Below are 17,866 nucleotides of genomic sequence, written 5' to 3'. Positions count from 1 at the left end.
TCTTTTATGCTAGAATTGACTGTATTTACATCCATGAGGATTTGATTATATTGTGATTAGACACATGGTAATACAGCAAGTGTGATTTGCTAAGTGTGTCATGGTCTTGGGATGAGGTCTATGAGCACTTACAAATGGAAATAAAAAAAGTATCAGTTGATAAATAGATAAATGTAATCATTGTACTTGTTATCTTGCTCAGTGATGATCTGAATTTACATCATTGTTGAGTAAATGGTGGGGGAAATGCTTATCATGTCTGCTCTTATGTCAAGGGACAAATTGCACATCCTCAAGCTAAGGCCCCAACTTAGACGCTTATAGTGGGTCACCAGGAGTTTCGTCTTCTCAAACTTGAAACTGGCACTTCAGTCTGCTCCTAAATGGCAGCAGATAGCGGAGCTTCCTCATCTCACTTACGGACAGTCCAGCAAAGTCACGGCTTCTTTCTTGGCGTATTCTGACCAGCAGGCTACTGACTACTCTGCACCTCGTCCTGCTCTGCATTCTTAACTTACCACTTCTTTACTCCCCTTGAGGTTGTTTTCTCCTTGATCCTCATTCTTCTTTGCCATCCATTTTTTCTGTCACCTTCATTGCCTTCTTCCATGCTCCTCCTCCCTCAGTTCTCCCAGCCAAAAACAATTAATTTGGACGTAGCTTGCTAACCATCATGAGGGTCAGTATTTCACCCTAAAGAAAAAATAGATGGATTTACTCTTTTCCTCTGCAAAAAATGCACTTCTTCCATGTTAGATTTCCCTAGATATGTTCTCTCCATTTGAAGAACTGAAAAGATATGTGCATGATACCTAACTTCAAGTTTAAATATGAATACTATAAGTTCAGAAAACTGATCATTCTTTTTCATTTATTTTATGTAGGTTTCCTTTGCCTGATCTGTAAACATGTCCACAGACCTGCTATGTAAGTACATTTCCGTCATCCCACAGTGATTTTTGGACCATGTGTTTTTATCAAATTCCCAGATGTGCTCATGATTGATGTCTTTTATCTTAAATATAAAGTCAGCTTTTACATTTGCTTTTCTTCGGAGACATCTGTGGAATAATATTACCATTATAATCAATGGGATTATTCTTGGAGTAAGGCATGACTTAATATGAGTAAAATTGTAAAAATCTGGCCCATGAATAGTGTAAGAACAGACTGATTCATTGAGACTTTAAAAATTACAATTCTGTCTAAAATGTTTTATCTATCTTTGGCACAAGTAATAACCAAGATTATTACTGAGTGAATTTTTGTGTGTTTTTTTTTAAATCCCTCTGTGAATTTAACTCCTGTGTTACCAAGACACGATTATCCAAGTCACATCCAAATCTCACTCCTCATCATTATTATCCATCCTTTTTTTTCAAGAGCAAAGAATATACTAACAGTATACTATTATAATTTGCTGTCACAGCTACTGCAAAAAAATACCTCCACAGCATCCCTGACACTCATGCTTTCTTGCTCCAGCCTATGATCATTGCAGCATCAAGTGCGTTTTCTGTGCTTGTAGTTCTAATCTAAATGCTTTCTTTTGGAATCTGTCCAGTGCCTCAGCTTCCTTTTTTTTTTTTTTTTTTTTTATCATTGCCTTCACAGGCTGTTCAACTGCCTATGCGCAGTATAAGAGGGGAATTTTGGAAACCGATATTATTAGTCTGTGATATGTCCTCAGAGGAACAAAGAAAAAAAATTTTTTTTGTCAATAACTGTAATCAGATAATAATAACGTTAGTGGCTGACTGGCAAAAAAACAGCTATTTGTGGAGGCCATATATCTACTTCAACACCAAGTTATTTGAGAAAGTACATTTTTCTATCTTTATCTACCTACTGGCAACTTGGGGGGATGTTCAAGTGCCATGAAGCTGCAGGGAGAACTCTAAAAAAGATTCATAAAGAATGCAATATGCCTCATCAGGGTGATCATCAGGGAAAACTGCTGTCAAGGGTGAAATGCTAAGGAAAGGAGAGAGGGTAAGATGACTGCACAGTCGTCCTGGTCAAAATCAGTTACAACCCCTCAACTCTACTCAGGCTTTTAAGCTAGGTCAGCTCTTTTAGCTAATTTATGCCCTAGCACTGTTTCATTTTCCTCCCTTCAGCTCAGTATCAATGTCTTTCTTACACTTTCCCTAATGATTAGTGGGTTAGTGAATTTGACATATGAAGAAAGATTGAAGGAATTGGGTTTGTTCAGCCTGAAGAGAGAAGGTTCATGTGAGGATCTGATCACAGTCCTTCCAATCCCTAAATAGTAGTTACAGAGACAGTGGAAGTCCTCCTTAGCTAGGATGTGTGGTGACAGGACAGCAGGCAACGGCCACAAGTTGCTTCAGGGGAAATTCTGTCCGGATATAAGAAAAAATTCTCCACTGTGAGGTCAGCTAGACATAGAAATAGGCTGCCCAGAGAAGTGGTAGAATCTCCCTCTCTGGATATATTCATGGCTTGGCTTGACAGGGCACTGGATAACCTAATTAAAGGCCCTGTTTTCACAGAAAGTTGGATCAGACGATCTCCAGAAGTCCCTTCCATCCTAAATTTTTCTGTGATTCTGTATTTCCTTGTGTTCTCAGCTGTCTTTGATGCAGTGGTCAGTTTTCCCTACCATTTTGTTGCAGCTCGTCTCTGGTCTTCTGAGTATTGTACTGCTTGTGCTGTGGCAAGTATTGTGATATTTGGTCCTACCAGTGGGATAGATATTCTTCTTCTCCTCACGCAATGAGGTGTGAATAATTGCAAAGCAGCACTGGTGCTCAGGGGATTTTCCAAGTTCCTGCTGGTGGAAACACACATGCACGTGGGTTTGTGACAACCAGGTAGTGCCTTTGAAAAATTTCAGTGGACAGGAAGTTGTTAAAGAGTAACTTCAGAAATTTGTACAGGACAGGAATTCACTACAGAGCTTTATGTCTGTACTTACAATACTAAATAACACAGAGTCTGGCCATAGGCTAATATCAGCCTGTGCTAACAGGCAACACAGAAGCATGTTTTGGGAAAATATGTATCGGGGTCTGTTCCGGACAAGTAATATGGATATAACCAACCTATTTGTAGGGGAAAAGGGAAGAAAGGGAGGGTTGTTTAGACATGTGGACTTAGTGGTTTCAGTGACTGTAAACAGTTTCTGGCCCATATTATTTGGTAGTAAAGGTATGGCCTAAACACTCAGTCCCTAACTTTAACCACAGCACCCTCTTTCATTAATGCTTGGTTCAATACAAGGTCAAATTCTAGGATTAGAAATGTTGTTCCAGGTCAAACTAATGAGGACTAGACGTATAATTAAAATGAAAAAATTTAACCAAACCAAAACAAGAACCTTAGATTTGTAGGAAAAAAATGCTGTAGTCTGGCATCAATTACACAAAGAGAATTTCACGGCTACACAATACAAGGGCTGCCCTGACTGGACCTCAGACTTCAGTAGCTATGTCTTCAAGCTTGGGGAAATAAAGTGAAAAAGCTGACATCCCAGTGAAGTTTCAGCCTGATGAATTTGTGACAGCCAGTATTTCTGTGTTTTTGATGGAGAAGTCAAGAAGAAAAAAAAAAAGAAGATTATAAAATGTCTGGCACTTCTTGAGGCTCCACTGATGAGGGAAGCGACTTCCCTCAGAGCTTGTTTTTTTTTAATCCTCGGATGAACTAGCATGCAGTATATTATGCTGCCTGAATGCAGGGGTTTGTCATGGTTCGCGCCGGGGGCTGTCCCTGTGGTGTAGGAAGCAGATGAGTTTGAATGGAGCACGAGGTGGTCTGGGGGCTCGGGCCCCGTCCTGGGGCAACCTGTCGCTGTTCATCTCAGCCAGGCGGGCCGAAAGCAAAGCAGGAGAGAAGGTGGGTCTTTGATCTCTTTGTTGGAGCTGCTCCCTGGGAATTCTCTGAAATCAATGCCCTGTTTTCCTGGAGAAATGAATGGCTGTGCCTAACTAGCTTTGTGAAGCCCTGGGGAATTCACCGCTTCTGTTTATTGACAGCTGAAAAGGAGCACATGGTGCTGAATGGGTCCTCTTGTGAAAACAAAACAGAGCAGAGTTAGACTTAGCTGAACACTGGGGTATTTGGAAAACTGTGCTGAATGAAGATGGCACGTTTCCTGCCACCTTGGGCTGGAAGAGCATGACTTTTTACTAAAACCACAAATTTAAGTAAGGTAAGAATTGTTTTGATTTCCTAAAGATAGTACAGTTGTGAAATGTTTGCATTTGTGTTTCTGAGTGCAGAAACAATGTTTGCATTGTATTCTGTCGTGGGAAACACCTAAGTGACTCTGGTGTTGCTTTTAGCCTCGGTATATGTTTGTTTATTCTTTAATTGACAGTGATTAATGGATATGAAAAGTAATAGGAAATAATTTGGTATTTGGTCTTGTAGTCAGGTCCTTAACAGCAGTCACTTCTGTAGGCTCTTACATGCAGTGCTTTATGTCTTTGAGAATCAGCTGAATTGCATCAGATGTTTTCTTGACCAGTGCATATCACTACGTTAATACTCACACATGGCAGCTGGCTAACAAGCAACCCTGTCTGGCAGAAAATCTGGGAATACAGAATCCCTTGAAATGTAAGTTTATATTTCCAAACCCTTACTTCTGTGTGAAGACTCAGAACCAAGAGACAGATTTGCCATTATGCTTGATGTTTTTAAGAGATACAGCTCTTTTTGTTAAGACAACAAAGAATAGCAAGATGAGGATGATAGCAAAGAAGAGCTATTTTCTTTGTGGAAGTCTAGAGCAGTTTATGAGACCAAAGGAATTTGGTGTGTAATTCATATGTAAATGTCCCGCTTAAAACAGGAGAACAAATCCCCAGAGTTCCTGTATGAGTTTCTGTGGTGACTGAAGAAAAAGGTTTCTGACCTCCTGAAAGCTACTACTTTCAGGTGTGGCAAATTTATCACTGAAGGAAAAAGGTTATATAATGTCACTTCTCCGTGTGTTGGTTTAAGTGCAAGGGGAAGCTCCGAATGGAACACTAGCTGTCATGCTGCCTTGTTCTTACGAGGCAGGAGGAGCTATTGTTTTTGTGTTGTGAACCGGATTCAAAGTATTTCTGTGTGTGCAGTTGCTTTAAAGTTCTTGAATAATCCCATAATTGCAGTGGTATTGCTTGGGAAATTTTGTGTTTTATTGGAGTAATTTGTGTTCCTCAGTCTAGCATTTTTAATTTGAGTGACTTTGAGCTAGTAATCGTATTAGTTTTGTCTTGGTTTGCTCTTCTCTGTGACAAATAACTTACCTGTTTTTCCTGGAAGCATTGGGGCTTCATATACAAACATGTTTTCTGTAGTGTACTTTGGGATCCTGAAAATGAAAACATGCTATTTAGTTGTAAAGTATCGACAGCTTTACTTGTGAGTTCTCCCTCTAAATTTCCAAGATTTTCAGAGGGAGAGACAAGTGCATTTATGCTTTTGACAGAGATGTAAAAACCTTGATCTCAAGCAGGGTGACGTCTGTGTTTGTGAGCTGTATTGTTGTTGTTTTTGTTATTATTATTATACAAATGTCTCACTGGTGTTAGCTGATTTAGTTATATTTATATTTACATTGATAGGCATCAGAAGCAGCTAAAATTTAAGTTGGAAAGATATGTATGTTTAGATCATTTTAATGCTATAATCTCCTAGATGTGTTGCGAAAATGTTGAGTGACTGTAAATAAAGAAGAATTACAGCCATGGAAAGCTCAGCTGATTCAGAGCTTTTTTAGTTAGTACAGTGGAAACGAAAGTAGGTGATTTGCCTGTGATAGAAAATAGCATTTATTTTCTGTTAATTGGGTGATAAGGCAAGAAAGAGTGTTGTGTTTAATTTAGTGGATTAGAAAGTCTTTAGCCATAGGAGTGTAGGGAAGTATATGAGAATATTTTGACAAGACGTTTGTACCAGGGGCTCTTCTGACATCAAAGATCTCGGTAAAATGTTAACATCGCTGTGGTCTCTTGGTGATGTTGGAAGTAAAAGTAGTACAAAATAATTGGTGCCTAACCAACAGCCTAAGTTACACCAAATATATTGTGGGTTATGTGAGCATGTATAGCTCTAAGTAAGTATGCAAGTTAAATGATTAGGGTTATACAAAGAGATGTCTGACAAATGGTCCGTTTCCTCCAACACAGTGCCTTTAACATCTGCTGATCATCTTGTTCTTTGAACTAGGAAAGTATGAAAACTGAAACAAATTGCTTTCAATTTTACTTTGTGAGGATGTTTCTTAGTAGAGGTGTATTTTAGTAATAAAGACTTATGGTTTCTATTTAACACTTTCATGACTTTTTGAAATAGTTTTAAAGAAATTCTGCAAATTAATCAGAAATAAATATGGAAAAAGTCTTTGGATTTTATTTAACCTCAAAGTAAGATGACTGTCAACAGAACAAATAGGGCTTTATTGAGATATATTATCATTGGAGTTTAGAATGCTCTATCTGCAGAAAAAATCTGCAGTCTTCTCTAAAACCACAAGGTTTTGCAGCTCAGATGTAGTTCTCCAGTAATAGAGTCTCTATTCATGCAATATGTAATTCACTTTTTCAGAGAAGTAGACTCAAGGCTGTCCTTATGCCAGAGGAGAGTAGTTATTGTAAGGGAAATGTCCTATACTGCTGCTGAATCGGTTGCTGTTTTCATTTAAAAGCTCAGGTGGACATAATTTCTTTAGTACTATATCAGTCAAAATATTAGAAAATTATCTTCTGGTTCCCACTGAAGGTCTTTGGAGTAGAAAAAAAGTATGTTAGATCCTGGGAAAAAGAGAACAAGAAAATGGAAACACAGCAGACTGGCTGGTACAACACTTATATGTGTGAATGTCTTTTTTCATTCACATATGTTTTTGTGTCTGTCCAGATGTGGAGATTCCCAGGGTCTGTATTTTTTCAAGAAATCGCATCATGCCTTAAAAGAGGACAATAATTAACAGGACCATAAAGGCTAAGAATGAGGGTCTCCTCCATTTTCTTCCCAAAGAAGCTTTTCATTTTGTTTTCAATTTGTATTGTTCTTTAATTCAGGGCACTTTTTTGTGAAATATTTGGTACAAATTGCAGGCATTCTCTGCTAGTCTTTCATAAAAGTATTTTAGATGGAGTTTAGAGTGCTCCCATATTTTCATGCGGAAAATCCAAGTCTGAATTAGGGCTGCACAGAACAGACATCTTAATAGGTAGATGGAGCCTTTAGAAGCAGTTACAGTTAAATGGGACAGGCTAAAGCTGGTGGGAATAGAAGCACAATGTAAAAAACATGGGACTCGATTCTGCTGATATCCATGTATACACTTAGCTCTTTGCATGTGTGAATAGTCACATTATGAAAAAAAGGAAGTTCATGTGAAGAAGTGAATATATGGATACTTAGGACTAGTTTTAGGACTGAGACCTTAGACGGCCAGTCCTGAAAGAATACTCACAGTCATTTAATAGGGACTAAGCATGAATAAAAACTGGAAAATCAAGCATCCTTCATGTTCTAGAAATCAGACAAGTAGACGTTCAATGCCATAACTGAAATTGTTGGCTGTGCCCTCTGTTCTTCAAAAGATGTGTAGAAAAGGCTAAAGCTGTTCTGCCAAGCTGTTAATGACCCTCCATTTAGAAAAGTAATGCTTTTAAGGAGAACCCTTAGTATATATTTCAGTGTTCTAAATATAAACTTTAGGATTCATTAGCTCAAAACAGCATTAACTTTTTTTTCTTCTGTTAAGTAAATTGGAACACTGATGGGAGACCTGAATTGTTAACTGGAAAAGTAGAAGTTGTCCAGCTGCAGGATAAGTACAGCTTCCCTTCACTCTGCTGTGCCAAACTTCCTCACTATGTTTTGCGATAAACCAGTATTTCCTTCCTCAGTGTCCATAGAGGTGTTTAGCTTTACATAAAAATGTATTAAATACTGGAGGATTACTATCAGTTATCAGCTAGAAATATATTTTAGTCAATAGCATCTTTGATGTGAAAGTTCCTGCAAGTCGATGTTGAAAGTTTTATCACAAATGTGAAAGCAAGAATCAGTTTCGGCTGGTTTCCTAAGAAGAGAAGGCTTTATGAGCAAGCTGTTTGTTGGTTTCCTCTAGATGAGGTCTGAACTTGGTGGCCAATATCAGCCAAGTTCAGTGAAAAGTTTCATGACAGTATGTGTCTAAATAAAAGACAGAGACACCCAGTCTAAGGTTTGCTTTTAAGGAATTGTTGCAAATGCTGGAAATATTTCAACTAATTAATACTAAGCATTAGCCATTAGAGGCACTGCATGTCATTTATCAGGACTGAGCCCATGGTGTTGACCAGCCATAAATAAAATCGTCAGCTGTATTAACACTCTTGTTATGGTGTGTATGTGGATGTGTGCATGTATATATTTTTATGTACATACATTCAGGAAGACATATGCACATACTTTTTGGCTAGAACAAAGATAGAAAATTCTGGTGTCTCAGCTGAACTAAAACAGTAGCATAAGCATTATCCACTAAAAGATCTGACAGTAAAGTAAATCAACCTGCCTGCCAAAAATCTCCTCCAAAGAAACGTGCTTGATAAGTTTTCTGCTGCAGGAGGTAAAACGTCTGCTATCAGAGGTGTAGATTAGGGGGACCAAAATATGGCCTATAGGCCACATGCTGCTTCCAAGCAGTTTGAATATCATGGTTGTCTGAATTTCTATGGCCAGTGGGATTTTAGTTTTGCTGTCTGCAATAGTGAAGCAGTACAATTTGGACAGTGCCAGCAAAGAGCTAACGGAAGAAGGTGTTACACCTGGGAGATGCTGTCTTGCACCAGTAACAGTTGCTGCTGACTGATATGGGGGACAGAGATAGAGTGCAATAGGACAGTTTAGCTCTTGTGGAGCTTTTGCTGTGCATTTTCTAGGATCAGGCTATGCTAACTGAGACTGTTTCTCATAAAAAGTGACAGTTGTTTCTGCGAATTTGCTGTTAGCCTCCTTCCCTGTTTCTGGAACTAATTTTATATGACTTCATGCCAAGCCAGGGGAGGGAGGGGGAGAGAAGGAAAAAAAAAACTGTAAAATCAAACTACATTTTTCAATTTGATTGTTTGAAATGTATTCAGATTTCAGCAATGAGAGAAGTCTCTTTGTTCATGCTGATTAGAAAGTATTACATGTAAACTACAGGAAGTGACTTCATTTGAATCGTACCCATTATGTGTATGGATTCTGATAGCAACCAAAAACCATGTGGTGTACCAGAAATGTGACACATGTGTTTTAGTCCCAAGAATAACCAGAAAAAGATTATTTTTTTACATAGCTTTCAATCAACCAATGCCTTGATCTCAAGTCATTTTCAGATGAATGAATGTACCAAGAACTTTGATAAACTAGTTGTTCTGACCGTAGAGCAAAGTTAAACTGTGATAAACACACCTATATACCTTCCCTGCTGTTTTCTTTAAGTTTACAGGAAAGTCCTATAAGCTACTGCCCTTTTAGGAGTTCAAAACGTGAAGGTAACTTTTTAATCCTAGCTGTGAAGTCTGCAAGAGACACCAGACCACAGGTATCTTTTGCTGCACAGACTTCGTGAGCACCTACTGAAGCTGCTGTATACAGTATCGTCTCCATGTTTCACAGCCTGAGTGTGCTACTTGAATCTTTTCTCAACTATTTCGCTTATTAGATTTGCTAAGCAGAAGGACCACAGTAGAAAGCCTCGTAGGTGTTGATGGGAGGATGACTTTTTTATGGGAAGCTGGTTAAATTCTTTCTGACTGTGCCTGTCATAGTACTTTGTGGTCACCAGTCCAAAAGCTTTTATCGTTCGCAGATGTGCTTGACTGTCATCATGATTACTCTTTATTAAGAACTAGTAATGAATCATAGTCATTGTTATCATTATATATGATTGTATAACAAATAGTTTTGGAGTTCTGAAAACTTTACATACTCAAACTCATGCCTGTCAGGAAAATGCATGTTTGCTTAGTGTTAGAAGATTTCTTTATAGCCAGCTAACTGCTGAGTCTCTCTGGGTCCTTTCTAAAGGCATCCTTTCATTAAAACAGGACATGTTTCGGACAAGTAGAAGTAGATGCGTTGGTTAATTATCACTGCTGGAGACTGTAGGAAGCCCAAGGATGTACATTCCCTAAGAACCGTCTTTCTTCTTGGGAAAGAAGGTGGGGGCAGAGGGGAGGATAGAGGATCTGTAAGCGGAAGTGTCGCTCCAGATCACTATCTATTTCAGGAAGACAGTGCCGAAGGACTGGGCTTATCTAATGTCCTGGGTCCTTGTTCTCGGGAATTAGCTTGACTTGCCCGTGTGACTAAATGAAAGGGAGAGCAATAAGGCACATTACTGTTCTATTTCTCTGTTTCTGTCTCCAAATATAGTCTCATTTTTTAAGTTTTACATTTTAGTAGAATGAGGTCATGCTACTATAAATGTGCTTAACATTAAGCATATTGTGGGGATATTTGCCAACCACCTAGCGCACACTTCCCCAGGGAGTGGGTGTCCCCAAAATGGCATTTGGCATTGGTTCTCGTGGTGCCACTCACCCCTGCACAAGATCAGGGCTGCTCCTCCTCCCTCACCTCCCCCAAAACCTGAGGGGCTCTTGCCTGCTAATCTGTGAGCTCTGGGCTGGCAATTGGCAATGCAGGGCATTAAGGAGGAGCCAGCACTGCCCTCAGTCTGTGTTTCCCAGGGTTTCTATGCTCGTGAGCTAGGTAGAAGCTGTGGGGCTTTGTGGTCCCCTTGTGCCAAAGACATTTGAACTAACTGTGTGAAATCCACTGAAGGCACTCTGAGCTTTCAAGTGCTTAGGAGTAAATCTCCTCTGAGGTGTTGTTTTGGATGAAGGATTACAGAAAATGCATTAATATTTATCAAATAATGCTGTGTGTGATGAATATGCAGGTTTGCAGTCTTCACTCAGGTGACCGATTATGACTGCAAATTCAGCTCTTCATGTGGTTTCCTGTTTTGTTTTTTTTTTTTTTCCTCATGCATAACTGAGCAGTTCTAAACCTTTACTAATACAAGATTTTGTTATTTGAGAGAGAGGAGCCACCAAAAGGAGAAACTGAAGATGTGTTCACCTATTTTCATTTTGGAGTAGGGATCAATTGTTACAGTTTAAAAAATGAAAATCAGTCAGTAAAAAATTTATCATAGCAAAATGCTGCAATTAAGTTAATGGGATTTGAATAAAATTCTTAGCCTCTGAATTTTGCTAATTAATTGGAGTTTGAGCTTTCAATAATATAAATTGTATGAATTATTAATCAGTTAGGAGCTTCAGCTCCTTTATAAATGCACTTTACACATCCACATCAAACTCAGGACGTGTAAGGCTTCTTTCATAAACATTTTTTACAGAGGAAATGTGTGGCAGCGGCCCACAATAATGGGCAAACTACTTGGGATTAACTGTTTGCTAATTGAGTACTTTGAATTTTTGCCAAATAAATTATGTTCTGAAACAAGCTTTTCAAGCTTTTCCAGCAGTGAGTGCTTCAGAACAAACCACAGAGCAGGAAAATCTCATGTACTCTTATGTAAGAAGAATCAAGACTTGCATACTGCAAGCACAGTGTATATTACACAGAAAATTTCAACAAGATATTTATGTAGCGTTCCTCCACATAAAAGCTAAGCAAGGATAGTAGAGCAGTGCAATATAGCTTTGGGACAGATTACTGTTGTTTGCTCTGCAAATCTTATGATTGTAATTAGACTTGGATTTGGGCTACTGTGTGCACTGATCTTTGTTTCCCTTGCTCACTAGAGCTAATTCTAATACTGCAAAACAGAGCAGCAAATTTTAAATACTGCTCAGCTGGTCACTTCTCTCAGGATGTCTTTACTACAAGTGGACACTTTAAGAGGAACGGTTTGCCTCTGGATGCAAAGAGCACATAAAAAGTGCCGTAGACAGTCTGTGAACCATTGAAGCATTCAAGTATTGTAAAGTCCCTTGAAGTCAAGGTTGGAGGAAACACAGAAAGACTGCCTAATAGGGATCTAGTTTTTGGCAAATTGGTTTTAAAAAATGAGGTTCTGAAGCTGATTGGTTGAAGAAGCGGTGGTATGTTCACGCTCTTGTGACAGCGTTTGCTGCTGTATAGCTATGTATAGCTCCCATTATCTCCGACCCGGACTTTGTGCAACTGCAGCACGTGGCGCTTTGCCCACGCTAATGAGCTCTCCCCTGAGGCCGGGCTTATGTCTGCAGGGCTGGCACCAGCCTCGGATGGTGCAGCTGTTTTGGAAACTGGAGTTTGCTCGCCGTGCTCAAGCACCGCTCGTGTGTGCTGCTGTCCCAGCACGGCTGTTGCTGGCCGGAGGAGCAGTGTAGGCAGCCCTGTTACCAGCTGAAACAAGTCATGATGGCCATGGAGGTGGCCCAGCAGTGGCCTGTGGGGTACTCACAGAGGCCAACTTTCATCTAGACTTGGCCCAAGGGGAGCAGCGGAGGTGAGTGATCCTCCCAGCTGGCTTCCCTGCCCTGGGAAGGGAGCTGTCAGCATTTTGGCCAGGCTCACATGGCCAAACAAATACCCTGCAGGTGTGTGTATATATATGTGTGTGTGTGTGTGTGTGTGTGTATATGTATGTATAGGCATATTATACCTATACATATTTAGGTAAAATATAGCGCTGCTGCTCTAAGGATATCGTAAATGGCATGATGTTCCTTCTTTTACAGCTTGTAATCCTCATTGAGTCTATTTTATTTCTTTTTGTTGCCTACTCCTCATTTAAATGACAGCAAAGCAGAAGAACAGAGGCAGTTCTATTTTTTTCTTACATGCTTGGACGTTGTCCTGTAAATGTGACATGGAATCCATTAATTTTGTTTGTATAAATATCATTTAAGGGAGTGGGGAAACTGTGATATATTAAAGTTCCTAACAGAAAGCAGGAAGAAGTTTTCATTGCAGAGTGATTTTTCTATCAGAATATTTAATTCATAGTGCTAGTACTGCAAAGTGCATGTTGTTTCTGTAATGATGTTCCATATTTCAGAACAGCTTAGGGTGTGTTCTGAGACTGTTGTTGAAATCATTATTTTTTACTGAAGTAGCCAAGTTAAAAGAAGGAATAAAACCCAAATAAGCTGGGCAAACTGGTGCCATACTGGGGCTGTAATAATGTACACATTCCTTCTGTAATAGCATCTGTGCTATAGAATTCAAATACAAAGGGTGGTGAGTTGTTGTGTAGTTATCTCCAAGGAAGGAAGTGAACTTGACAGCTTTTGCGTTATTAGTTTCCTGGAAAAAAATTACAAAGATCCCCATTCCCCAGGATAATTCCTATAACAGTAGATGCTCTAAACAGTTCAGTTGTGATTTTCTAATAGTGACCCATCCTATGTTTCTGGTACACCCCACAGTTTTTAGTGTGCAAGAAATTCAGAGTCGGGCTACTAGCGTGCTGGTATGGGGTCAGAAATACTGCATAGTAGATGTAATTCTAGGATGCCTGGTAAATGGCTAAATCATCTAGTAGTCCTCATATTCCATGTAATAAAATACAGAAAATCTTATTAGCTAATTCTGGATATCTCAACATGCTGTCACCAGAGAAGAATCACAAGCCTTTCCAGCAAGGCACTTTGAAAACACACAAATCAAGATGTACTGAGCTGCCAGAATACCAGCTGAAGTGGGTGGAAAGGCTAATTAACTTTGAGCACTGTCCTAATTCAGAACTACTTCCGGTTCTGGAGCTAATTTCATTCAGTGCTAGCCGGAAAATTCATCATACAGTTTATGCGTGCCATCTGCGTAGCCCCTTGTCTCTATGGTCTGTAAGCTTTGTGGCTTGTTCAGTACTCATGCTTATTTAAAGCAATCCCTAATTTTGGAGGAGTGCCTTTCCAGTGCCTGTGCCATGGGAATTGTTTCAGACTTTACGTCTTGATCATAGCGCACAGGTTCTCTTTTTTTTTGGGGGGGGGTGGGGTGGGGGCAGACTCTGTCGCTGTATTCATCTTCTGTCAACTTTGACTGCGGAGTAAATGTCTCTGCAAGACTAAAAGTAACAACCAAATAAAACCATAGTAATAGCTAAAGCACAGCTAGATTAATGCTATGATATGTATATAGAGACTCATTTGCTTCAAATATAAAAGGTATGAGTTAAAGAAGATGAAATGACCTGTTGCTTTATCAAGTCCTCCAGGCTGACATCCATAGACTTCAGGATCTCAGGTCTCATCTAGATACCTTTCTATCAACAGATTTTTTTGTGTTAGCATAATTTTAAGTTACAGACAGCATCTTCCATGTGCGTATTTTAAACTGTCCCCAAAGAGTGCCAAGTTTCTGTTGGTTCAAAATCAAATCATCCTCCTGTGTAGACACTGGTGTGGAGTTTACAATTGTGCTTGTAAAGGCATGTTCACATGATTGAAGTCACTGTATTACCGAATGGAGATGATACCACCTGTCAGCTGAGTCAGATCAACTGGCCATTGCAAATAGCAATGAAAATATGATAGCTGAACATGATTTGCAGTTGCCACAGCTGTGCCGAGGGACATTTGGTCATGAGCCTTCTAGTTGTGCCATGCTCGCTTGCAACTTGCAACAAAATCAGTTGCTGGAGTGGCAACGGGGTGTGTGCTTGGGGGTCAACTAACAGGGTACTAGGGCTGAATTTGGAGGCAGACTCAAGAGAGACCAATTTGGCCTGTTTTTTCCCCATTTTCCATTTCCAGCAGCCTTGTGCTGCCCTCCCATGTGTTGCAAGCAGCCTCCTGCCACCGTGGGGCCTCCTTGGCGGGCACTGCCCCGGGACAGCTAAAAGGTTTGCTCAGGAGCTCACAGTTGTGATGAATCACAGAGGCATGGCATGGATTGATAAGGTCGTGTACTTTATGATTAGATACATCCTCCCTTTAACAGCGGTTCTTTGTCTCCATTTTGCTTTTGGCAATGTTTTTCAGCAGTTTGCATGTAACAACTCTCCAAGCAGGAGTTGTTCAACTTCAAACAAAGTCACCATTATTCTAGGTAAGCTCGGGAAGCCAGTGGAGGACCACTAATAATTTTGTTGCCCTCAGAAGACATAGACAGTTGGTAATTTTTTTTAAAAGCCTATTAAGTTAAATCACCAAGAAAATATTCTTTTTCTAGAAGCCTAGCTATAAAGGACTTTCAGGCTTATAAAACAGTGTGTAACAAGAAAAATTTGTTCTGCAGCTGTTTTGTTTTGGGGTTTTTTTGGCGTATTTTAAGCGAACTAAACATGTGGCTCTGAAGCAGCATGTTCTTTATCAGTAGCACTAGCAAAAGAGAATCATAGATTTCAGCTACTGGTAGTGCAGGTGTGCAGTCTGGGAGCCATGACAAAAGAAAACTATTGCATGGTCCCAAAATCTGTGAAAAACATGGACTACTGCAGTGTCTCTAATTAATTTTTCTCATTTGCTAAAAGTATTTTGCCTCTTAGAATGAAGACTGATGAGAGTGAATGATGTTATATCTTAGAAATTGGTTGTGATTAGTCCCTTCTGCTGTGTCCCTGTTTTAGCCACTGCATATAGCTATCTGTAGCCTGACCAACATGTAAGTCTGCCTCCTCATTTACGGTCGATAAAGAGCCCAGGAAACTCAGTAGGAATGCCTCAGACTTGCTTGGGAGGGTTGGGGGCTAGAGCCTTGAGGCCTGTAATTTAATCAAGTGCCTAACTGTGTTTACAAGCTGGAACTACATCTTTTGGAGCTACTCTGAATACTGCTTTTATAATACTACTGCCCTTTCTCAAAGACCTTCTCTGACGTCTCTCCAGGTGGTGCTTGCTGACCCCTTAGGCTTCCCTTGACCTGTCTTTGGCTGCTGGCCCCTATCTGTTGGGAAGCCTCATCTCCTCTGCCCCAGTCTTTGCTACAGCTTCCCATGGCTCTGTTAAACTCTTTTGGCTTTTCTGACTTTTCTCTTCTCTTACTTATTGTAATTTACTGAATAGACTTGCTCAACAGCCTTTTCAGAAGTAAAACAAGACAAGGTAGTCATGGATGACGGCTGTCAGCTTTTCCTTTTAGCTCAGTCATAAGGAGTATTTGGCTCACTAGTTTGATTTCTACTGTCTATAAAAAGATTTTGTGCAAGACCTGCCGTGCATGTTTTTCACATCACCCTATGTAACACCAGTGTCCAGATGACTTTTGTTAAAGGATCTCACTGCTAATTTGTGTCATTACTCAATATGAATTTCCCTGGCAACCAGTCTGAGATAGATTCAATCAAAAATATCATAGTGTGCTGGGGGAAAGTCAGAAACTGCAGACGTATGTTTCTCATTAATGACCCCTTTGGATGAGTCATGTGTTCATCCTGCAGATGTCATTACTGTGAAACAATGATCAGGAAATGCAGAATGTGTTCCTTTTGGTTATTTCCATAGGCAGCATGGTCTATGAGGAGGCAGTTCTTGATGTGATCGCCATATGAGTTGTGACCTCTGAAGACCTCTAAAACTCATTTTTCATGGTATCCTGAGGGTCTAGTCCTCTATTGAGAATGCTCTATGCATTCAATCACAGTGATCTTTTTTTGGACTCCCTGGATCTCTGTGAGTTACTTTGTTTTTTACTAGTAACTTTGCCCTTCTCATTTATATATAAATAAATGCACCTTGATTTCAGATGTGCAAACTGTGAGCTTCAATCTTGCTGCAGTCGAAGTCTCCAGTGGCACTATTCGCAGCGCCTCCAAATAAGTACACGTGTAAATCTTTGGAGTTCAAGACCTGCTGATTGACACTGGAGAAAGAGGAAAAACTGGAGGCCTTATTTCAAGCCTTCATATTTCAGTTTTGGCTCACCAGATCAAAACACAGATAACCTTTTTACTACTTTATGTAGAGAAGTTCTGTAAAGAAAAACATTGGTAATTCAAGATATGTCATCAGGTGACAAAATTAGAAAATACTAAATTGGAGAACAGTATATTGGGGGATTTTTGTAACTGGGTTCTCTTTTCTGGGTTTGTAGGGTGTGAGGACTGCGGTAAAAGCCTTATAGGAGAATGCAAGCTCCATGGACCACTCATCAGGGCTAAAGATAGGGTTATTCCTAGCCGAGCCCGTCTTACTCTACCTCATTACCTCACTTTGCGAGTGTTGGAGCTACAAGCTGGAAACCAACAGAGTAAGTATTTTAGCTTTTTCTCCCACATTTGAGAAAGAGGAGGCAAAAGTACTAACCCTGGCTTGTTTTCATGAATAACTTAAGACTATCATTGGGTATAAGCAGCATTAAAGCTCACATTCAGTCACTATTTTTTATGACTGATTTTCAGTAATGTCAATGCATAGACTGATGGAAGGACATTAGCCGGAGTTGGTGTGACATTTGACTGGCAGGAAACAGTATTCAATAAGTCTAGAAACAAAATGGCAACTAACTTCCCCACTCCATTCTTCCTATCCCCCTGCAAACTCAAGAGAACATAGGGGATTAATTTACCTTTTGCAGCATCTTCAGGTAACATTGCAGAAAGACTATGTTGCTACCTTCTGATGGCAGGACAGTTTGAATTCCCAAATTTGAGCATGGAAACTATGTCCTTAACATGCAGATTTTCCACGACTACCTGCATAAAACTGGATTCTGCCTAGATCACATTTCAGAAAGACAATGGTAATATGCCTGTTGTGTCGTACCACTGATAATTACCTAGGGAAATAATTAGAATGAGTAAGACAGCTTATTTTGTGTTTTTATAGGTCCTCTCTACTCAGTTTGGGAGAGGACAACCTTGTCATTATGTCAACAAAGAGTACTATAACATCAGCTCATACATTGAAGAGCATCAGCAGTTTTGAGTGTTGCATGTTATCTCTTGCTTTAATATCCTCTC

At 39.8% G+C, this 17,866-nt stretch overlaps 1 protein-coding gene across 6 annotated transcripts in view; it reads left to right on the top strand.

Annotated features, from left to right (window-relative positions):
- PLAGL1 (PLAG1 like zinc finger 1) overlaps nucleotides 1-17,866 on the top strand; it is a 56,297-nt gene that overhangs the window by 25,745 nt on the left and 12,686 nt on the right. For 4 of the 6 annotated variants that reach the window (XM_064509082.1, XM_064509084.1, XM_064509083.1 and 1 more), the window contains exons 2-3: nucleotides 885-927; nucleotides 16,999-17,154. In XM_064509082.1, coding sequence (XP_064365152.1) covers nucleotides 909-927; nucleotides 16,999-17,154 — 175 coding nt within the window. In that variant the 5' untranslated portion in view covers nucleotides 885-908. Of the gene's footprint in view, nucleotides 1-884; nucleotides 928-4,001; nucleotides 4,178-4,488; nucleotides 4,588-16,998; nucleotides 17,155-17,866 lie in introns of those variants that run through there. The other 2 variants (XM_026121473.2, XM_064509085.1) reach the window with 2 other exon arrangements.

This window comes from Dromaius novaehollandiae, chromosome 3 (assembly GCF_036370855.1).
Source record: "Dromaius novaehollandiae isolate bDroNov1 chromosome 3, bDroNov1.hap1, whole genome shotgun sequence".
Lineage (NCBI taxonomy): Eukaryota > Metazoa > Chordata > Aves > Casuariiformes > Dromaiidae > Dromaius > Dromaius novaehollandiae.
This window is presented reverse-complemented; position numbering and strand designations above follow the sequence as displayed.